The 23,795-nt window shown below is 40.3% G+C and overlaps 2 protein-coding genes across 2 annotated transcripts in view; one reads left to right on the top strand and one right to left on the bottom strand.

Moving 5' to 3' along the window:
- The window catches only part of COG8 (component of oligomeric golgi complex 8), a 175,774-nt gene that overhangs the window by 24,394 nt on the left and 127,585 nt on the right, over positions 1-23,795 (top strand). The window lies entirely within an intron of this gene.
- Positions 9,928-23,795, bottom strand: part of LOC126944089 (cytochrome b5 type B) — a 40,945-nt gene continuing 27,077 nt past the window's right edge. The window contains exons 4-5 of the mRNA XM_050773385.1: positions 15,109-15,137; positions 9,928-11,465 (exon numbers count right to left, since the gene is read on the bottom strand). Of these exons, the coding sequence (XP_050629342.1) occupies positions 11,375-11,465; positions 15,109-15,137 (120 nt within the window). The 3' untranslated portion in view covers positions 9,928-11,374. The remainder of the gene's footprint in view (positions 11,466-15,108; positions 15,138-23,795) is intronic.

Genomic DNA, 23,795 nt, shown 5'->3' with positions numbered 1-23,795 from the left:
GACGGGACTTGCTCCTCCTTGCCTTTGCCATGATTGTGAGGCTTCCCCAGCCACGTGGAACTATAAGTCCAATTAAACTTCTTTCTTTTGTAAATTGCCCAGTCTCAGGTATGTCTTTATCAGCAATGTGAAAACAGATTAATACACACTGGTATAGTGAAGGAACACAGAGTAAGAATACTGCCCAATCTCTGCCCGCAAGGAGACTCCGGTCTATCCGGGAAGACTAACACAAAAACTATTCAGATGCCAAAAAATGACATGGCACAAGTGTGACAGGGACTCCGGGATGGAGAATTCAGTTGGAGTGAATGAGAGTGATTTGAGGTTTCATGGAGAAACTGCGACTTAGGCTGGTCTTTGAAGCCTGGATATGACTTAGCTAGGCCGACATGGTAAATATGCTGTCTACAGCCACTCTCTTCATGCCAATGTGGTTCCACTTCCTACTGAGCTCAGACCCAACACAGTACTCTAGGCAACCCAAGCCCATCCACTGGAGCCAGACTCACGACAAAATTCATTTGCCAACAGAAATGGGTGGGAGCGGATATTGGATATTGGCTCATGGAAAACAACACTCAAAAGTACAAGGGGTAGGAAAGAACAAGGTGGGAGCAGAAGACGGTGGATGCAGCCAGCTGAAAGTAGGTTCTCTACGTAATAAAAGCTGATAGGTAGTATTGGGTCAATTCATAGAAGCTACTGAAAAACAGGTAGTTCTCAAACAATGTTTAATAAATAGCTTGGAGGCCAGGCACATTGGCTCATGCCTGTAATCCCAGCACTTTGGGAGGCCAAGGCGGGTGGATCACCTGAGGTCAGGAGTTCGAGACCAGCCTGGCCAACATGGTGAAACCCTGTCTCCACTAAAAATACAAAAAACTAGCCAGGTGTGGTGGCACGTGCCTGTGGTCCCAGCTACTTGGGAGGCTGAGGCAGATGTTGCTTGCGGTGAGCCGAGATTGTGCCACTGCACTCCAGCCTGGGCAACAGAGCAAGACTACGTCTCAAAAAAAAATTTAAAAAGAGTGAGAATTCATAACTCTTATGAGCAAATGATTTCTTAAGTAAATAGACTGGATTCATTTTAAAAGAATTATGTGACCAAAATGATTTCTACTTTCCAGGTACCTAAGAAAAGGTACACCAGCATTGGATCTGACATGCAAAGTATCCAATTCCACAGTGAAACACGCATTCTTAGATCTTGCTGGTGGGATGGTAAATTGTGCCACTCTTAGAAAGTAGTTAGAAAGTGATCCACAGACTTAACAATATACATATCTTTAGACTGAATAACCTCAGAGCAATAAATTGATCCAAAAAAAAAAAAAAAAAGCCAAGAAAAGGCTTTCAGACAAGGATTTCTTTACAATGCTGCTTATAATTTCTAGAAGTCTTATTCTCTGAATGTTCTTTTCTTTTTCTTTCTTTTTTTTTTTTTTGAGACGGAATCTTGCTGTCACACTACACTTTGTTGGAGTGCAGTGGCACGATCTCGGCTCACTGCAACCTCTGCCTCCTGGATTCAAGTGATTCTCCTGCCTCAGCCTCTCGAGTAGCTGGGATTAAAAGCAGCTGCCACCACGCCTGGCTAATTTTTGTATTTTTAGTAGAGATGGGGTTTCACCATGTTTGCCAGGCTGGTCTCAAACTCCTGACCTCAAGTGATCCGCTTGCCTCAGCCTCCCAAAGTGCTGGGATTACAGGCATGAACCAGCTGAATGTTCCTTTTCTAAAATAGCATCCTATTGTATTCATGGAGACAATGTCATCTCTCATCTTTTTGATGTTATCAGTTTGTTGTTCTGTTTCCCCCTTTAGTTTTCTTCTGCATTGTTTTCTTTCTTTCTATTTTTTTTTTCTTTTTCCTATTTTGTTTTGGTCTCTATCTTTCATGGGAAGGCTTTCCAAAAATAGTCGATGGCCTTTGGCTATCCACGTTTAGGCAAGTTACTAAACACCTTTTGGGGCCAGGCGCGGTGGCTCACACCTGTAATCCCAGCACTTTGGGAGGCCTAGGTGAGCGGATCACAACGTCAAGAGATTGAGACCAGCCCGGTCAACATGATGCAAGCCTGTCTCTACTAAAAATACAAAAATTATACGGGTGTGATGGCACATGCCTGTAATCTCAGCTACTTGGAAGGCTGAGGCAGGAGAATCACTTGAAACTGGGAAGCAGAGGTTGCAGTAAGCCGAGATCGCACCACTGCACTCCAGCCTGGGCAACAGAGCAAGACTCCATCTCAAAAAAAAAAAAAAAAAAAAAAAAAAAAAAGCTACATATCAATCCACTATAAAATTCTGTGAAACCTGAGCATGGCGTGGTGTGGTGGTATGTGCCTGTAGTCCCAACTACTCAGGATACTGAGGAGGGAGGATCACTTCGAGGCCAGAAGTTTGAGGCTGCAGTGTGCAGTGATTGATTGTACCTGTGAAGAGTCACTGCACTCTTGCCTGGGCAACCTAGTGAGATGCTGTCTCTAAAAATAAATATGTAAATAAAAAGAAATAAAACAATCTATGAAACCAATCTCCTATCCAGAAAGATTCTAAATAATGTATGCAGACACTCTGCTCTCAGGGAGATGGAGCATAACTCCCCACTCCTTAGGTGTGGGCTGTGCAGCGACTTCCTGCCACAGTGTGGAACAATATGGAAAGTCCCTCCTGAAGAGTGACTAGAGGGTAGAGAAACCTGATAAACAGTCCCGCAGCCGGGTGATCAAGGTCAACATCAACCATCACAGATCATGTTGACAGTGTGTCCTCTGGAGATGATATAATGAAAATGGCAATTTATCCCTGTGGTCCTCCTCTCCCCATTTCATAACCTCTGTCTAATCATGAGGAAAACATCTGACAAATTTTAACAGAGGGCATCCTACAATGTACCTGACCAGTACTCCTTAAAACTGTCAAGGTCAGCCGGGCACGGTGGCTCACGCCTGTAATCCCAGCACTTTGGGAGGCCAAGGCGGGTGGATCACAAGGTCAGGAGTTCAAGACCAGCCTTGCCAGCATGGTAAAACCCTGTCTCTACTAAAAATACAAAAAATCAGCCGGGCGTGGTGGCAGGCACATGTATTCCTAGCTACTCGGGAGGCTGAGGCAGAATTGCTTGAACCCAGAGGGGGAGGTTGCAGTGTGCCAAGATTGAGCTGAGACTCCATCTCAAAAAAAGAAAAAAGACATCAGGCAAAAACTAAGGAACTAGCATAAGAACTTCAATAATAACGTACCAATATTGGTTCATTAATTGCAACAACTGTCGCATATAAACATGTGATGTTAATAATAGGGGAAACTGGTTATGGGAACTCTACTTTTTTTTTTTTTGAGACGGAGTCCCACTGTCGCCTAGGCTGGAGTGCAGTGGCACCATCTCAGCTCACTGCAACCTCCACCTCCCAGATTCAAGCAATTCTCTTGCCTCAGCCTCCCGAGTAGCTGGGATTACAGATGCGTGCCACGACACCCGGCTAACTTTTTTGTGTATTTTTAGTAGAGATGGGGTTTTCCCATGTTGGCCAGGCGGGTCTCAAACTCCTGACCTCAGGTGATGCGCCTGCCTTGGCCTCCCAAAGTGCTGGGATTACAGGCATGAGCCACCGCGCCTGGACTATACTACCTTCATTACAGCATGGCTATAGTTGTAGCCATGCAGGCACAGCACGGTAAGCCATACTGAATCCACTTTGCCCTCCCTATGGCCCAGCCCAATGCAGGGCACCCTGAGAAATGCAGAAGTGCCTTCCTTCAGAGGGCGTTTAGTTAATTAATGAAACATTTAAATATACACAAAGTATGCAATTATAGCATCTCCCTTGGGAAACTGCTTTCCCTATGATCCCCTTCCCATTCAAGGCTGGGGGATGGGTTTCCATTCCCTTGATGGGACCAAAAGTAGACACTCATATTACCCAGTCAACCACATTTTCACTTCTAATTATTAATTTCCTTTAGAAGTTTGGACAGGAAACTAAAGTAACCACTTTGGTTCCTATGGGTTTCTGGTTCCTGTTCCTAGATCCTCAGGAGGGCCAGCTGATTTCTACCCTTGTGTTCCATCAGATACTCATTTGTTACTGATTCACAGCAAGTCATTTCTCTGTTACCTATGTGAGCTTAAGTGGGTTTCTGTATCTTACTCTATGACAATAATAATCTGTAGGTGTTTCAAAGTGAAGAATGTTTCTTCTTTCCAGAGATACTGAGACTTGGCATGGAATAAAAAATGAGTTTCTGGGCACAGTAGCTCACACCTGTTATCCCAGCGCTTTGGGAGGCCAAGGCCAGCTTAGGCAACACAGCAAGACTCTGTCTCTAAAACAAATTTAAATTAGCTGGCCACAGTGGCAGGCACTTGCAGTCCCAGCAACTCGGGAGACTGAGGTAAGAGGATTGCTTGACCCTGGGAGGTGGAGGCTACAGTGAGCCATGATGATACTCCAGCACTCCAGCCTGGGTGACATTGTGAGACCCTTATCTCAAAAAATTAACAACCAAAAAAGTGACTTTCTGTCTTATGGGAACTTAAGTATACTTGGAAAGGAAGAACTTTTTTTTTTCCCTGAGATGGAGTTTCACTCTTGTCCCCCAGGCTGGAGTGCAGTGGCACGATCTCAGTTCACTGCAACCCCCATCTCCCAGGTTCAAGAGAGTCTCCTGCCTCAGCCTCCCGAGTAGCTGGGATTACAGGCATGCACTACCACGTCCAGATAACTTTTGTATTTTTAATAGAAACAGGGTTTCACCATGTTGGCCAGGCTGGTCTCAAAACTCCTGACCTCAAGTGATCCACCCGCCTCGGCCTCCCAAAGTGCTGGGATTACAGGCGTGAGCCACCGCATCCGGCCAGAAAGGAAGAACTCTTACAAGGACATTACCCAGGCAAGTGTTTTACGGTCAGATAAGTTGCAGAGACCATAGTTGTCAAGATATGTGAGTTTCAGAAGCCCAATTTTAAGTAACTGAAAAGGCAAATTTGATTCACACGAAAGGCCCAGAGCTAGAATGTAGCTTTAAACAAAGGTGAATAGAGATGTTCAAACAGAACTGCATTCTTTCTGGATGGTCCAGTTTATAAACAAATTATTTCTTCCCATTGTTTTTAGGACAGAGCGTCAAGTACATTTTTGTACCACAACACAAAAATGAAGATGTAGCCAGTGCAGTGGCGCATGCCTGTAGCCCCAGCTACTGGGGAGGCTGAGGTGGGAGGATGGCTTGAGCCCAGGAGTTCTAGTCCAGACTGGGCAATATAACAAGACTCCAGCTCCAAAACAAAAGAAAAAGAAAAGAGGAGCATAGCTGAGGTGTTGTCCTTTATAAAATAAAACACGAGGCAAAGCAAGAGGGCAAGATGAGGTAGGATGAGAGGTAGGAAAAAAAAAGTTACAAAAGAGAAAAAGGGGGTCAGACTGGGAGTCTCGGAAGCTCATTTTCCTGTGCTGTTCATGACTTAGCCTCTCCTGATTCTATCTCTATTTGTCTCTGATTAGATTTCTTAGGTTATTAAAATCAGAGTGAGTAGGTCTGTCAGAAGATTCTTATTATGAACATCATTGTATTGTCTGGGAAGACAATCCCACCTCAATTTCTGAAAAACAGGGAAGGAAAAAAAAAAAAAAAGGAAAATGGGGCCAGGCACAGTGGCTCATGCCTGTAATCCCACACTTTGGGAGGCTGAGGCAGGAGGACTGGCTTGAGGCCATGAGTTTGAGACCAGACTCGGCAACATAGTGAGACTCTACTACTACCAAAAAAAAAAAAATTTTTTTTACGTTGCTGGGCATGGTGGCACACACCTGTAGTCCCAGCTAGTTGGGAGGCTGAGACTTGAGCGGAGGAGTTTGAGGCTACAGTGAGCTATGATCATGCCACTGCTCTCCAACCTGGACGACAGAGCAAAACCTTCTTTAAAAAAAAAACCAAAAACTATGTATTTACATACATGGTTCCATGTTAAATTTTATCCAGGATCCTAGACTGATGAAATGCAAGGACTTCTCATATGTGCTGCTTAAGGATTTCATCAGTCGTCCTCAATTCTCAATCCTTTGCCTCTTATGAAAAGTTGTTTTCAGCAACATAGTTCAGATCTAAATTCTCATTAACTGGCTTCAAGAAACTAAGCCATTTGCATGGGATTCAAGGGTCATTTCAAACTAGTGTCTACTGAGGCAGGTTTAAACCCTGGCTCTCAGGCCAGGGGAGGTGGCTCACGCCTGTAATCTCAGCACTTTGGGAGGCCAAGGCAGGTGGATCACTTCAGACCAGGAGTTCAAGACCAGCCTGGCCAGCATGGTGATACCTCGTCTCTACAAAAAAATACAAAAATTAGAAGTGCCAGCTACTTGGGAGGGTGAGTGAGGCGATTGCTTGAGCCCAGGAGGTGGAGGTTGCAGTGAACCCAGATCATACCACTGTGCTCCAGCCTGGGGGATAGAGACTCTGCCTCAAAACAAAACAGAAAAACCCTGGCTCTCCTCTTAGCTCTGTGGTCAAGTCAGGTGGCTCTCTGAGTTGCCATAAAAGTGTCCTTACAAGGTAGACAGGGACAGATCAGCAAGGTTTGTAAACCACATTGCATGGCACATAGTAGGTGTCAGAGAAATGACAGCATTACAAGTGCATTCTCATGTTTCACCTGGAAAGCCACTCTAGTCTCTCACTGCTTCATCAAATAATTTTGTTTTTAAAATGCTGGCATATATGTGATTAGGCTGACTGGGCTTTGCACATACATAGCAATCTAGTTCACTAATTAACGTTACATTTATGCTATCAATTACCAGCAGCTTAACAGATTGTGTGGATATTTCTTCCCTTAGATTTACATAATTGGAATCAGTCTTCTACCTCAGGCTTTCATGAATCGACCAGGATTTGTCAAGCACCTACCAACTATTCAGCATCAGCGAGAGTGCTATGATAATAAATTCTTATGAGTATCGAAGATTAAACATTAAATTCAAACTTTGGTAACAAGAATGGGGGCATCCTTTCCTGTTAGTAATCCTCAGTTCCTGTGATAGTGAAATAGCCAAGCCCTAATGAACGATCTCTCAACAGAAATCTGATACGTTAGTAATGGTAGATGGCTATCAGTATGTTTTAAAGGTAATTATAAAAATGGCTTATTTCCCTTGTTTTATTAACACAGTCACTAAACTTCAATCTCAGTGTTTAATTTCCCCCAACAGTTTAGCTATTTCCAAGAAAAACAATCATTTGAAGACTGGCATTGCAGATAACAAAACAGTATTACCTGGTACTGGCTTCTCTTTCAGTAGGTAGTTTCAGTGGAAACAGAACCTCAAACCTGGCTACCCTGTTCCCACTTCACATCCATTAAAACACAGCCTTACTTTTTGCATTTCACGATTATCAAATGAACGATTCACTTCACGAAAAGAACAGTGAGCAAAATCCTGGAGAACCACGGAACTCCCCACCACATTGTGCTAAACACATCGTTAGCACAGACACGGGAGACTGTCATGCTTCTCAAATCCTTCTCTTCCAGAACACCTGAGGATTACAAAACCAACACTTCTACTTAAAAAAAATTTTTTTAATTAAAAAAAAATAAGTGTAGTCAGGGCAAGAAAAGGAAAACAGTGTCTTTATTGCGTGTAGTTCTAACAAACATTCGCTGTGTGTGCATTCCAGCAGAAAGAGACAAAGATCTTCGTTCAAAATATTCTGAAATAAAATAGGTAAACTAACGCCATTAGTGAATATACAAAAGGAATGTTAATGTTACTTGTTCACAGTCAAAGGTGAAGTTAAAAAAAAAGGGAAGTTAAATAACTGAAGTAATGGTTTGCCCAAATAGCAAACGTAGGATACAAGCGTGGGCAAAGAGCAGCTACTGAAGCTCACGAGGAGGATGCTGGATATAGGGTAGGTAACTTGACAAATGCCTCTGCTTCTTTGGAACCTTCTTCCTAGATCACCCCCACAAATTCCAAACCTGGCTCTTTCAGAGCACAACAGCCAAATGTAACTAAACTCCTCATTACTTCTGTGATATTTGGCAACAGAATGAGATAGTTAAAAAAAGAAAAATCAATTTCTTGTTGAGACAAGACATGTCTGAATCCATTTCTCCTGGGGTAGGAGGAGGTAATGAACATCAACGTTCTGCATCTCAATCTCCTAAAATGGAATTTAACCAGATAGATATTGCTTGAGATTTTAAAGCAGGAGATACCATAAGTAATGATACTTAAGGCCTGTAAAGCATTTTTCATTGTCCCACATTGCAGCTAAATGAGTATAAACTCGACAGTGTTCTGATTTCACAACATATGCATTTATGACAACTGCTAAAAGAACTTTACAGGCTCAAAAGATAAGTTCCAAGGGATTTTTGTTTTTGCTTAAGCAGTCTTGAGATCTAAACACAAGATAAACTTTGACCCCACCACTCTGTTATCTTTACAAATGCGGAAGTCATTTGGAAACCAAAACCAATTGCTGAGTAGGGGCTGGGGAATTTTGGTGTCATTTCAAACTAGTCTCTACTGAGGCAGGTTTAAACCCTGACTCTCAGACCAGGGGCAGTGGTACCAACACCCTCTATTTTGGTGGCATGAAACTTCTCTTACCTCCTCCTTCGTGTCCAGCAGCCATGATGTGTACAGTCCAGTTTGCAGCAGCAGCAGCAGTTAGTCCTCCTCAGGAATAAACAACCAAACACCCCGGAGACCAGCTCCAGGTGGCACTGTCAGCCAATGGGGACTGGCTCCACTTGCTCTCCAGAGGACTTTCACCACCTACCCATGTCAAGACTGTTTCGTGAATTCAAGTCTACTTCCTTAAAAAAAAAGTCCTTTTGGATGGATTTGGCTAGTGTGCTATATTACTTTATTGTTTAGAAAAACCTCCGCAAACTCTCACACAAGATTTACCTTTCACCTGGCTGTTTTTGTAGGCAACAGAATAATAGTAAATGGACCCCCAACTGGTTTTCCTAATACAAAGTGACATCACATCAGCAGTAGCTCAGAAGCAGCCCTGGGTACTGCAGGGATTTCATGGGTGGAAGAGACAAAGTCTAATTATCTTTTCCTCTGGCTCTCAGTAAAAAACAAGTCCAGATGTAAACAGGAAAAGAAAACCAATGTGAAGTAGAAAAACATACCTTTTGCACTGGCATTTACCTTAAAAATAACAAAAACACCAATTTTACTTAAGATGGTAGTTCTCTAACATTGCTTATAAGCCAGATGTTTTTCATTCAATTTTGGACATTGCCAACACACTTTTACAACTGATTCAAGTTATCTTCAGGCTTGGCTTTAGATTGAAAGTTCCATTTCAAGCTCCTCAATACTCCACTGTTCTTTACTTTTACCCCAATGTACTCCAATAATCACGTAATTTATTTATTACAGGCAATCATATACCAATCCTTCCTTGCCTTTAAATAGAGAAGCATCAAGTCATACCACTGTTGTTAAATAATAACCAAGGTTTTTATCAATATTGTCTTAAAAGTAGCATCTTATAATGCATACGAACATTTTTCTAAAGATAAAAGTTTTACTAAACCCATATCCCTGACATTTTGTAAAACTCAGCCAGAAATCTCCTAAAATTACTCCCAAATATATCCAAGTGTGCAAGTACAAGGTTAATATTATTTTGATGAATTCTGTATTCATTCAACTGCTAAATCACAGGATACAAGACCTGGGTTGAACTTTTTCTTAAATAGTTTGCATGGGCAGTCCCTGGTTTGCTGGGCAGTTTCCTGTCTCATCAAATCCCTGGCAAGCTGGGAGGGAGGGAGGAGATGCTGAGCAGCCTCTATGGTCCTTCTTGAACCAAGCTGCTCCCTGCCGGATATGACAATGGCTCAGAAGCAGACTAGCAATTCTCAAAGGACAGGGAGAAAAATTACCACAGTTGCTGGCAGAAAACAGCCAGTGTACTATTTATTTCCTCAGGTGCTTCTATGGGGAAAAAAATAAAAGTCTAATATGCCAGAGAAATCATCACTGAACCAATAAGACACAGTAACATAATTCTAGTAACCTACTTCTCAATGAACACACATCAGAGAAAAAAACTGCCAGTATTTTATTCTCATGGAAAAACAGAACAAACCCACAAGTTGGAGTCATGGAGGTAAAATACAGAAGAAATGGAAAACGGGCTCTTGTCATGAACTCTCACTTTCGAATACCATTTTCTATGGACGTTACTTTACTCGGGGCAAACATAAGGCCATGCTGGAGTCTTTTACTTTTGGAAAATGGAGAATCAAAAATTTGCTGATCAACAAACAAAATAGGAGGGAAAATCCTTGGTAAAGCTCTACAGACATAATTATACATTTATATTTTACCAATAAAAGATAGCTAGGGTAGAAAAAACAGATGGTTAGAAACTGGTGCCAAACCAAAGTGAAAGCTTTGGTGCTTTTTCTAAACTCCTATCCTGAAGTAGTTTTTCAATATTTTTCTAAAGAAAGATAACTCTGAATTCACCAGGGTTCTATCACCCCAATTCATCCCTCCCTTTCCAGCCCCAAGACATAAAAGGGCCATGTAGTTTTTTTGTCCAGCACCACTTGGGAAGGGGCTGGGCTCAGGGGGTGGAAAGAGCTACCTGCTGCCCTAGCTTGAAAGGGAGGAGGAGGTGGCCACACCATTCCTTGTAGCTTTATCATGCACATAAAAGGAACAAAACTCATTTGGCAGTTTTAAGTTTAATAGGTGCATACCTTTACTTCAGGAATTAAACCCCTTATGATAAATAACAGAATTAAATCAAATTTTTTTTTTTTTTAAAACAGATAAGAGTCTCGCTATGTTGCCCAGGCTGGTTTCAAACTCTTGGCCTCAAACGATCTTCCCACCTTGGCCTCCCAAAGTGCTAGGATTACAGGCCTGAGCCACTGCACCCAGCCCTAAATCAGAAATTTTTTTTAAAATTTACTTAAAAGAAAAATGAAAAAATAAAAGTTTCAACACTAGACTGCCGCCCTGTTAAGAATGTCTAATGTGCAATCAAAGTATTGGAAAGCAGGCATTTTTACAAAAGAGCAATGTCACTATAACTTATGAACAGGAAGTTTTGAAATATAAGGGTACTCATGGAAACCAGTGAAGAGAGGAAACACCGGCAATCATTTGACACAGAACAGTGAGCAGGTACTTTGGGAGTAAGGCTCTGAGAGATGGAGAACACTGGTCCCAGATCTGAGGTGGATGTCTGGCCAATCGTCTTGGCTCCAAGGGGGAAGAATGCAACTGGCAGGATTCAAGGAGAGGGCACTTCTGCAGCCCCCAAGCAAGTCTCTAGTTTTCACCCCAAAATGGATGCACTTTCCAACTTCAGCAAGGCCTCCTCAGGAGGATTTGCTTTCCGATGTGTAGTAGCGGTACAGGAAACCTAAGAGAACAGCGCCTATGATGGGTAAAATCCAGTATGACCAGCAACTAGGAGGAGGGGGAGAAAGCAATAAAACTGTTAATATTTTAAGACAAATGTTCACTATCTTTCAGCTTTCACATGTTTTTATATGGGCGAGGAGTTTTTATTTACTTTGGGAAATTTAACTGCTTTTATCACAAAGTAGTTGGGGAAAAAATATTTGGATTGGAGTGACAAAATTACAAAGTAATTTTTTAAAAGGTTAAAAACAACCAATAGTATGATATCAAATAAGATGCCTTTCCATGCCTTTATATGTGTTTCTACAAAGTCATATAGTGGTTATTTCTGAGTTAGGGATTATGGATACTCTCACATTGTCTTCTCTGTGCTTTTGCTTTTCACGTATTCTGCAATTAACATTTTTAAACAGGAAAAAACACCATTATGTAAGTGACATTTCATATATGTATTAAAAAAATCCATCCCAATATAAATTTGGAAGTAATCATATCTAATATAACTACCAGAAATATCCTATCTACTTCATATGTATTTTAAAGATTTAATCCTTACAACACCCTATGAAATAGGGCTATTATTCTCATCTCATACAAGAGAAACATAAGCTTTGCACCCCAAATCCCAAAGCTAGTAAGGGAGTTGGACAGTGTGATTCCAAACCCCTCTTCTTAATCCCTAGTTAAGTTTGGACACTAATAAGGATACACATACACAAAAAGTATATACAGTTCTAATAGGGTAAAGCAAATGGCAGCTTCAAAAGTACTGCAAGAGCCTTTCCTTAGGAGCTTCAGAACAGTCATCATTCTCCTTAACATAATAATTCTTTAATAGAACTTATTAGCACACTAGTTTTAAAGTATAATTCTTCCATGATCCAAATGACCCGGCTGCCCCTCTACTTAAAACATATGAGTCTTGGTATTAAAAGGCTTTGAAGTCAATAAAACGAGCTGAAGTTCATAAGAAAAATGATTCTTTGCCTAAACATGCCTAGCACTCTGTATGCTTACGTATGGCAGAAAGCTACGCTGGACTAGTTTGGAATGTTAGCCAGGCAGCTTTGTTTAAAATACCAAGCAATATGGCATGTATAACAGCAATACGCACTGGGAACTCTGAAGTAATCTCCTGATAAGAGTAATGAATTCAGACTCCTTGAAGAGCAACCACAAAAGCCTAAAGAATCCAAAAGTAGGATCCTTAAGAAAACCCTGAAGAAGAAAATTTGCCTTTTTTTTTTTTTTTTTTTTTTTTTTGAGATGGAGTCTCGCTCTATCGCCCAGGCTGGAGTGCAATGGCGCGATCTCGGCTCACTGCAAGCTCCGCCTCCTGGGTTCACGCCATTCTCCTGCCTCAGCCGGTGGATCCGCCCACCTAGGCCTCCCAAAGTGCTGGGATTACAGGCATGAGCCACCGTGCCTGGCCAGATAATTTCTTTAGTACAAAAGACTGAGAATGGTTGACACCAATACTCACATAATTTTTCCTAATACTTAACTGCGACTGAGGAGAGAACCAGACGAAACACATTTATACTGCATCACAGGAGATTCAGGTTCAACAATAACTTCCTGTCCTAACACAGACTTTTCTTCTTGGAGATTCATCCAGATTACTACATGTTTGTGATTCATTTATTTTTATTGTTTTGTAGTGTTCCATTGTATGGATATACCACAATTTATTAGGGTTGTTTCTGATGTTTGAATATCTCGAATAATGCTGCTGTGAACATTCTTGTACATATTTCTGGGTGTACTTGTGCACACATTTCTATCAAGTATATCATTAGAAATGGAATTGCTGGGTCAAAAGTAAATTCATCCTGTCAAATTTACTAGATAATGCCAACCTGCTTTCCAAACTGATTATACTCATTTACATTACCCTAGGAGTGTTTTTAAGAGTTGGGGGATAAACTTTCCAACCAATTCTTATTTACAAAATTTTTAATTTTTATCAATCTGGTTAGGTATGAAATATACCTATGATTTTAATTCACATATCACTAATGATGAATGAGATTTAACCTCATTTCCATATGTTTACATTTGTGTTTCCTTTTCTGTAAAGTGTTTAAATCTTTTTCTCATATTCTTTTTTTTTTTTTTTTTTGAGATGGAGTCTTGCTCATCGCCCAGGCTGGAGTGCGGTGGCGCGATCTCAGCTCACTGCAAGCTCCGCCTCCTGGGTTCACGCCATTCTCCCGTCTCAGCCTCCCAAGTAGCTGGGACTACAGGCGCCCACCACAACGCCCGGCTAATTTTTTGTATTTTTAGCAGAGACGGGGTTTCACCGTGTTACCAGGATGGTCTCGATCTTCTGACCTCGTGATCCACCCGCCTCGGCCTCCCAAAGTACTGGGATTACAGGCATGAGCCACTGTGCCCAGCCCTTTTTCTCATATTCTACTGAGGTTTCAGAAAACTGATTTGTAGGGATTCTTTATATCTTCTGCCTGATAATTCTTAATCAGTTTTATGTTTAGCATAAGTCTAAGTTTTATAGCATAAGCATAAGGTGTTGTTTTTTGTTTTTTGGTTTTTTTTTTGAGATGGAGTTTCGTTCTTGTTGCCCAGGCTGGAGTGCAATGGCACGATCTTGGCTCACTGCAACCTCCGCCTCCCAGGTTCAAGCAATTCTCCTGCCTTGGCCTCCCAAATAGTTGGGACTATAGGCACGCACCACCATGCCCAGCTAATTTTGTATTTTTAGTAGAGATGGGGTTTCAACATGTTGTCCAGGCTGGTCTCGAACTCCTGACCTCATGATCCACCCGCCTCAGCCTCCCAAAGTGCTGGGATTACAGGCGTGAGCCACTGCACCCCGCCCTGCATAAGCATAAGTTTTATGTTTAAAATCTGCAATTTTGTGGCTTGTATTTTCAAAATTTTATGCAGCATTTTGTTGACCCTAAGCCCTCAATATTAAGGAAACTAAATTTACTAATAGTTTGTACTTTTTTATACTGTGTCCATTACCTCAAATAATAGACCTGATATTTTATGGGAAAAGAAAGACATATTTTCTTTCTCTGAAATACCCTGAGATGTCCAAAAGATAGAATGGCTAGCTCTATATAATCTCCACAAATATATTGTACAGGCCAAGGATTCCACAGTCATTTTAGATAGAGGCACTTAAGGGAAGGCAATTTATAACTTTCAGAGCTAATACTAATGAATTACTAATATTAATGCCAAGGAATATATTGTAAGTAAACCTGAGAAAATCCAAATTCCTAAATATGACTGTAGTGTTTTTTTCTTCTGTAAAATGTAATAATAGCACCTATCTTACAGAATGGTTGTGAGAAGTAAATGAGATTAAGTTTTAAGTAGAATAGTGTAGCTGGTTTGAACTGCAGAGACTGAAGGCTGACCCACTAGTAGCTACCTGTCCATGCATACTGGCCTCTTACTGAGTGTGATTCCAATTTGTGTCACAATAAGATTAAAAAATTACTCAAGGCATGAACCTTTTAGATTATTCAAAACGGCTAAAACTATAAAAGTTAATTTTGCTAATGTCAAGGAACAACTGAATTTGCAGTGATTTGGGCCAAAAAAGAATTAGTTGTCAAGCTGCACTCGTAAGTTATGTTACATACATATACTTACGGAAGAGTCTCTTGCTAGACATTACTTTGAACATAAGGAAATCTGTTAAGGGGATACTAACCTTTTGCATGTATCATGTTTTGAAGGGTCCTGAAAATGACACATATTCAAAAATAACAAACAAAAAGAAACAAGATTAACATAGCACATATACATTTTCTTGAATAGCTACATAAACCCTGTAACTGATACCAGAACTTCACTTTTCATGCATTTTGGTGTTTACAAATATATAAGCAATGGATGGACTGGGAATTTTATTTCTGATAACATACTGGCACTTTGCTAGGTTCCTTCCTACTGAAGAATCACTAATGAAAGCATAGAAATGACCTAAACTTTTTTAGATGTTAAAAAATGTTAATAATACAAACTACATTGAAATGGACTACTTTGTGGTCATGATGATGTGCCTGGTTCAGCTGGGCTTGCCACTGGCAGTAGCTAACATCATACTTTCTAAAAACCTTTTTTAAAGCCCAAAAAGCTCTTCTAACACGTAGATCAACTGTGAAATCCTCTAGATCATATAGATGATTGCTTTGTAGATCACAAAAATATACTGGTTCACTCTTTGAAATCATAATAATTACGAAGGGAGACCTTAGAATTGATTTCACAATGAAAAGAGAAAAAACGGAGTCAAAGGAAAGAAAATGACAAAATAACCTTAAAATATAAATCTTAGCAATAAAAGGTACTGAAGTATTGATATCTGCTACAACCTTCAGAGCATTATACTAAGTGAAAGAAAGCAGACACAAAAGACTACATATTATATAAATCTGCTTTATAAAGTGTTCAGAATAGGACAATCAATAGAGGTAGAAGTAGATCAGTGGTTGCCTCGGGCTGGCATGAGGAGGACGAGTTGTGGGGAAGTGGAAAACGACTGCTAATGAGTATGGGGTTCCTTCTTGGAGTGAGGAAATTGTTCTCAAATAGACTGCACAGCTTTGTAAATACACTAAAAACCATTGACTTGTACAGTTTAAATAGGTGAACTGTATGGTATGTGAATTGTATCACAATAAGGTTGTTATTAAAATTTTTTACTCAATTTAAGTAAGTATCAAATGAGGTACTGATTCCATTAATCAGCTGTATAGTACAAAAGGCCTGCTAACTTACTGCCAGAGGACAATAACACTTTTAGCATAGGTTACTGCTGCCCAAAATACCATCTTTGCAAAATGTAGAAGTACTTCACGGTATGAACATGGAATATTAGCTCTGCTTAACCACCGTTTTCAATAATCTCCAAGAATTTCCAATCACATTGGCCCCGATATACTTTAGAGCAGTCCATGAAATGAGTTTTAATTTCACATATCCAAAACACTGCCATGCAAATGAATACATGCCCCAAACCTGAAAGAAATTAGCCTGTAGACAAGAAAAATGTCAAATGAAAGGTTTTAAAGAAACCATACTAACATACTACTATACTTCTTTAAGATTTTAATGATTATTGTTATCTGGGACATTTCAGCTAGTCTAGTAAGGATCTAATTAATTAAAATGAGTTACAGGTCAGACTTTGAAAAATACAACAAATGTTACTATCTACTTTACAGATTCAGAAGGTGGGAGTGGTAGCGATGGTAGTGTGTGCATCAAGTTAATTTATAATGTTGCCTTTTAAAATAAATATTCCACCACAGCAGCTGAGAAATAATTGAATTCCATCAAGAAAATGTTCATGGTCTTTTATGCTTTAGCTACATAAATACCAATGATTTATAGACAAAAAATGTAGTTACTATTTTTAAAAGGGATAATTTGAAAGGCTTATATGAGAGCATCACAGCATAATATATGTATTATGATGCTTAATCTATAATTAGAGTAAAAATCATATACTTCATATAAACAGATTCTCTAGATTTCAAAGCTTTTAGCCTCTTTTACGATCAAAAGCCCTGGATGTCTGCTAAGTAAGGTGAGCCTTAGAAAAAGGTAATAAGCAACTGAAGAAAGAGAACAGAGACAGCCAAAACTGTACTATGCTGAAATGTAAAAATTTCTAAACAATAAATAATTTAAAACATATGGTGTTCTTTGAACTAAGTACTGCAAAATGTGCCTGTTTTAAGATCAATCCATCCCTGGGGCCGAAAAAAAAAAAAAAGACCAAGTTGTCTAACTCATTAAAGGAAAGAAAAGAGAAAGAGGCATACACTCCCTTCTAGGATACTGACAGCCAAGTAGATGCAAACCATAGTGACCCCACTTTTAATCAAATACATAATAATCAAAGAGATGTTGAAGGCACAGCTCTTAGCAGCCAAGACGCTCAGTCAAATTTGGAAATAAGCCAAATCGGTTATTTTTAAACTGAAATGAAAAAAAGTTCTATTAACACATAACCTCCCTTCCCTAGGCACGCCTCCCCCCAATCTTCATTTCCACAGTTAAGCACTGGGCTAAATCTAATGGATGCTTAAGGGAAATTCGTACAGTTTATAGTTGACTTTAATCTATCCCTTCAGGTATTGAGGCATATCTACCCGGTTATGTCCATGCCCAGATTTTAATGCTCTCAACCTTTGGCATGGAAAGTAATAATTGCAATACTATGACTTTAGTTACAAGAGCGAATCAAATCCACAGTTCTTCCAGCATAACCCCTACCAAGCAATTAATATGCATGCTTCTTTTTCTTCAAAAAGCTTAGAATACACTGGCAAACAACAAAATTGCTGTGACTTTTGGTATTATAGGTTCTAAAAAAAAATTGCTGTTAAGTCTACTCTGACTTTAGCTCAAAACTCATGGAAATTAACTATTTAAATAAAACTGGTTCCTCAAGTTCAAGGTTCATTAAGGCTTTTCTTCCCCACTAAAATAAATAAGTAAGGGCTAGGCACTTGGTTCACACCTGTAATCCCAACACTTCGGGAAGGCTGAGGCAGGAGGATCGCCTGAGCCCAGGAGTTCAAGGTTGTAGTGAGCTAGGATTGTGCCACTGTACTCCAGCCTGGGGGACAGAGCAAAATCCTGTCTCAAAAATAAATAAATAAGTATATTTATATACATATAAACACTAAAGACAGACTTTTTAGGGAAAAAGGAAATATTTTGTAATACCTTAATAGAATTTTTATAAAGCTGCTCATAACTAAAATTATATCTAATATCTTCAAGCCCAATGTTATAAATCAGTTTCCTAATTTGTAAAATGAAAGGCTCAGATCAAATAAATGTGAATTCTAAAGTCATATTCAATTATCTCAACACAATTTTCTAAGCCAAGGAGATTGTGGCAAAACCTAGAGGAGCAGGCTTCTAAAGGGTAGAGAGAAGAAAACACCATTCTCTCACGTCTAGGAAGACTGAAGAAGCACTACCATAGGTAGATTTTTCTCTCTTCCACCAGCTACATAAAGGAGCGATTTCCCAGATATTCATCTGAGAGTATCGCGTCAGTGCACCATAAGCATTGACCCAATTTGCTAAGATTAAGAGAATGACAAAGAGGCCGGGCGTGGTGGCTCACGCCTGTGATCCCAGCACTTTGGGAGGCCAACGTGGGCGGATCACGAGGTCAGGAGATTGAGATCGTCCTGGCCAACATGGTGAAACCCCGTCTTTACCAAAAATACAAAAATTAGCTGGGTGTGGCAGCGCATGCCTGTAATCCCAGCTACTCAGGAGGCTGAGGCAGGAGAATTGCTTGAACCCAGGAGGCAGAGGTTGCATCAAGCCGAGATAGGGCCACTGCACTCCAGCCTGGTGACAGAGTGAGATTCCACTCAAAAAAAAAAAAAAAGAGAGAGAGAATGACAAAGAAATGTCACAACTGGCAACTACATGGAAAGGATGTGGGGGTCAATGGGGGTGGATTTCACGATGAACTTTGTTTATGAGAAAACATGACAGAAGAGCACACACTTAAGGAATGGAGTATACTTTGTCATCAGGACAGAAATGTAGGAAAGAATGAACCAGAATCATGATTATGATGCATTAAGACAGACAGGGCAGCCGGGCACAGTGGCTCATGCCTGTAATCCCAGCACTTTGGGAGGTCGAGACAGGCGGATCACGAGGTCAGGAGATCGAGACCATCCTGGCTAACACAGTGAAACCCCATCTCTACTAAAAATACAAAAAAATTAGCTGGGCATGGTGGCAGGGAGGCCGAGGCAGGAGAATAGCTTGAACCCGAGAGGCAGAGGTTGCAGTGAGCCGAGATCACGCCACTGCACTCCAGCCTGGGCAACAGAGCGACACTCCGTCTCAAAAACAAAAAACAAAAAACAAAACAAAACAAAACAGGGCGTTATACCTTCAACCTATACAGCTTACATTTAGGCTTTCAAAAGCTTAAAAGGAAAATATGAGGTATATATATAGACCTTATGTTTTAATTCCCACATTGCTATTCCAAGAGGATTCTAAGTAGTTAAAATTGGAAAAAGCAGATTTTTTTTTTTTTTTTTTTTTTTTTTTTGAGACGGAGTCTCGCTCTGTCACCCAGGCTGGAGTGCAGTGGCGCAATCTCGGCTCACTGCAAGCTCCGCCTCCCGGGTTCACGCCATTCTCCGGCCTCAGCCTCCCGAGTAGCTGGGACTACAGGCGCCCGCCACTGCGCCCGGCTAATTTTTTTCTATTTTTAGTAGAGACGGGGTTTCACCATGGTCTCGATCTCCTGACCTTGTGATCCGCCCGCCTCGGCCTTCCAAAGTGCTGGGATTACAGGCGTGAGCCACCGCGCCCGGCCACGGAAAAAGCAGATTTTAAGCCACAGGACACCTTTGGCAAATTTAATGGGTATTTAGCTGGCCTGGTAGAGATTGTGTAGCTTTGAATTTGGAACACTTTGGTATCTCTGTAGCCAGTAACTTATGAAAAACAAGTTGGGAACTTCTGGCTTCAAATTCTAAACTGGAAAGGATTTTCCCCCCATAATACCATGGACCTTACAGTATGAGCTACCACTATATGAATTTTAACATTAGGTTCATTTTACCACGTAAAATGTTTGAGTATTGAAGGTATGTGATTTCAGCATTTTATAGTCCCAACTATGACACAGTCATGTGGTATGGATCTTGAGGACAGCCTTCTCATCAAGCTCCAATATACTAAAATATACAAGTCAATAAGAACCATTTCTTTCTGGATATGAATATAATTTAACAATTACTGCCTTGCAAAGCATGTAATCCTAGAGTCGAACGGTTATATTAAAAAAATTCCCTGTAGATATGGCAAAATTCAAAGATAGAAAAACAGCTCCTAAAACAAATTGCTATAAACTCTCTTAAGAACTCATTGTGATAAAATATGTAACACCTCGCTCAAGAAAAAAAAACTAACACATTCACAGGATGATCTCTATTGGGACTTAAGAAGTGAAAAATTTAACATTGGAGGACTGATTTGAAAACAATGTTTCCTTGCCCTTCTGATCCCTTGTTTTGCAAAACTATACATCATTTCTAAGTAGAGCTTTACCAATAGAAGACATTAGTCCTTGAGAATTCTCAGCAAAGGGTATTTTGTCTTTTAAGAGTAATTTTGTCATCACATTCTACGATTTCTTTCAAAAGATTATGTTACAAAGTGTAAGTGTTATACAAAAACAGGAAATAAGCCAAGCGCAGTAGCTGGTGGCTCACGCCTGTAATCCCAGCACTTTGGGAGGCCAAGGCAGGCGGATCACCTGAGGTCAGGAGTTCGAGACCAGCCTGGCCAACATGGTGAAACCCCGTCTCTACTAAAAATACAAAAATTAGCCAGGCGTGGTGGTGGGCGCCTGTAATCCCAGGTACTCAGAAGGCTGAGGCAGGAGGAGAATCGCTTGAACCCAGGAGGCAGAGGTTGCAGAGCCGAGATCGCGCCACTGCATTTCAACCTGGGTGAGAGAGCAACACTCCGTTTTCCCCACCAAAAACAAAACAAAACAAAACAAAACAACCCAACACAACGCACAGGAAATCAGGAAATAACCAGACAAAATTCTTTGGTAAATAGCAATCACTGCTTGTCTAAAGGACATCAGGATCCCATTCCAAACTTTAATAAATTAGGTAGTAGGTATGGAAGGGATATTAAATAATTCTTAAAAATAAAAATTTTAATTTAATATAATCAACTATATTTCATAATTATAAACAATATATTCTTTTTAGTTTCTCTCCCATAAAAGAGGTAAACTGTATGTTACATAATACATTATATAACAGAAAACTGTATGTATAATAAAATTCAGTAGCATCTGGGAGAAAAAAATATAACTTTAAATGCAATTAATAGACTGCTTCTAACATGTAAAATTTACCAGATTCCAAAAGTTAAGCTTCTTAAGTTAAAAATGAAGTTTAAAAAACACGTTAAGCCTCTATGGAGACAATTTTATTTGTTTTAAAAAACAGATCAAATCCTTTGAAAGCAAATGTCATCACATCAACACTTTCATCTATGGAATACTAAATATCTACTTAAAAAATGAGAAAGATCTTTTTCTTTTTTTGAGACAGAGTCTCGCTCTCTCGCCAGGCTGGAGTGCAGTGGCGCGATCTCTGCTCACTGCAAGCTCCACCTCCTGGGTTCACGCCATTCTCCTGCCTCAGCCTCCCGAGTAGCTGGGACTACAGGTGATCGCCACCACGCCCAGCTAATTTTTTTGTATTCTTGGTAGAGACGGGGTTTCACCATGTTAGCCAGGATGGTCTTGATCTCCTGACCTCGTGATCCGCCCGCCTCAGCCTCCCAAAGTGCTGGGATTGAAGGCGTGAGCCACCGCGCCTGGTCAACATTTTTTATAGTATACTTGCGAACTATTAAAATTTTTTTTTGGCCGGGCGCGGTGGCTCAAGCCTGTAATCCCAGCACTTTGGGAGGCCGAGACGGGTGGATCACGAGGTCAGGAGATCGAGACCATCCTGGCTAACATGGTGAAACCCCGTCTCTACTAAAAAAAAAAATACAAAAAAACTAGCCGGGCGATGTGGCGGACGCCTGTAGTCCCAGCTACTCGGGAGGCTGAGGCAGGAGAATGGCGTGAACCCGGGAGGCGAAGCTTGCAGTGAGCTGAGATCCGGCCACTGCACTCCAGCCTGGGCGACAGAGTGAGACTCCGTCTCAAAAAAAAAAAAAAAAAAAAAAAAAAATTTTTTACCATGTACATTTTAAACTACTCATTCAAAAAAAATGTAATGGGGAACTGGTCAAGTTACTAGACCTATTTGACTACAAGATTTGACTAGTAAAGCAGTTGAACTATTATCTAGATAATATCTATTGAATAAATGAATGAAATGGTGCCCACTTTTTTAGTCAGGTTAGGATTTGTATGCACTTTATCTCTTGAACTGATGGCAGATTAAGTGATAAAACAGCTAACCAAGAAGTAAATACATCATCAAAAGAGAGAATTCACAGACCACGAATATTTATAGGTTACCTGCTAAAGAGCAGGCAAGCAGGCAGGCAAACTGGCACAGAGAGCACTAAGTCTGTTTTTAAGGTGAGTTTCCATAACCAAAAACAGACCAGAAAAATGTTAAGTCAAATATAAGTAGAAGATTGACGGCTCTCAGCATGAGGGCTAATCCAGCAAGGAAGAGATTCACAAAGACAAATGGTTTTTAATTCTAGTTAGTTATTTTTGATTGAAGCAGGTAAAACAAAAATCTGTTGATAGATCTTTAAGTTTTTAAGTCTTTAGGTTTTTAGTATAATAATTCTGGGCTTTCAACTCAGGTACTATCCATCTAACAAACAATAAAACAATGGTGACCATTAATTATTTACCTCTGTTATAAAAGTAATATGAAAGGTGTTTTCTAAAAGAATTAGGGAATGGTTACTGACTTATACACTGGAATAGCAACATTTTGAGTGTTTCTTGGGGGGCAGTAGGGAAAGTGCGGTTCAGACAGGAAGTAGATATGGGGTTGTGGAGGTGGGAGAGGAGACAGGTAGAAATAGAGGAAAGGAGAAGAAGGAAAATGGAAATGAAAACTCCCCTCCATAGGCTAAGGATACCTTTAATTCGACTTTTAAAAATCACTTCTTCATAAAAATTCAGAAACCCTGAACCAAGAGAAAGGAAGGTAACCAATGAAATGAACTCCACTTCCATTTCTTAATGATGAATGGTTAAACCAGAGATAAAATATGAAGAAAAGAGACAGCTACATCCTAGACACCAAGTGGCTATTTAAACCTCTGTAAGAAATAAATGTGAGAGATCAAGAATTTATTCCTGGAACTGAAGTCAGGTTGGAATATTCGCTCTATAAAAACCTAAGTAGGTGGTCTTGAAAATGTTCCAAAAGGCCTTTCTTGCCTGATCTGCCTAAAGTAGAGCAGAGTGACTAGAGACACAATAGCCAGACTCTTTACTTGATGAAGACATGGCCCTTGAGTACAGTGACATGAGGAAAACTGGATTGAAAACACTGCCTTTAGTCACTTTTTAACCCAGATAGGGGCTAAACTACATTTGGAGACTTCTAAATTATTACAGAACTCGGTGAGCTTAAATGCTTTTTCTATATTTCTTACAAAAAAATCTAAGGTTCAATAGTTGTTTCGGTTTTTTTGTTTTGTTTTGTTTTTTTTGAGATGGGGTCATGCTGTGTGACCCAGATGGAAGTGCAATGGTGTTACCATGGCATACTGCAGCCTCAAATTCCTGGGCTCAAGCTATCCTCCAGCCTCAGCCTCCCCAGTAGCTGGGACTGGAGGCACACATTACCATGCACAGCTAATTTTATGATTTTTTAAAAATAG

Source organism: Macaca thibetana, chromosome 20, assembly GCF_024542745.1.
Source record: "Macaca thibetana thibetana isolate TM-01 chromosome 20, ASM2454274v1, whole genome shotgun sequence".
NCBI classification, from domain to species: Eukaryota; Metazoa; Chordata; class Mammalia; order Primates; family Cercopithecidae; genus Macaca; species Macaca thibetana.
The sequence above is the reverse complement of the archived record's forward strand: the minus strand, read 5'-3'. Positions and strand labels throughout refer to the sequence as shown.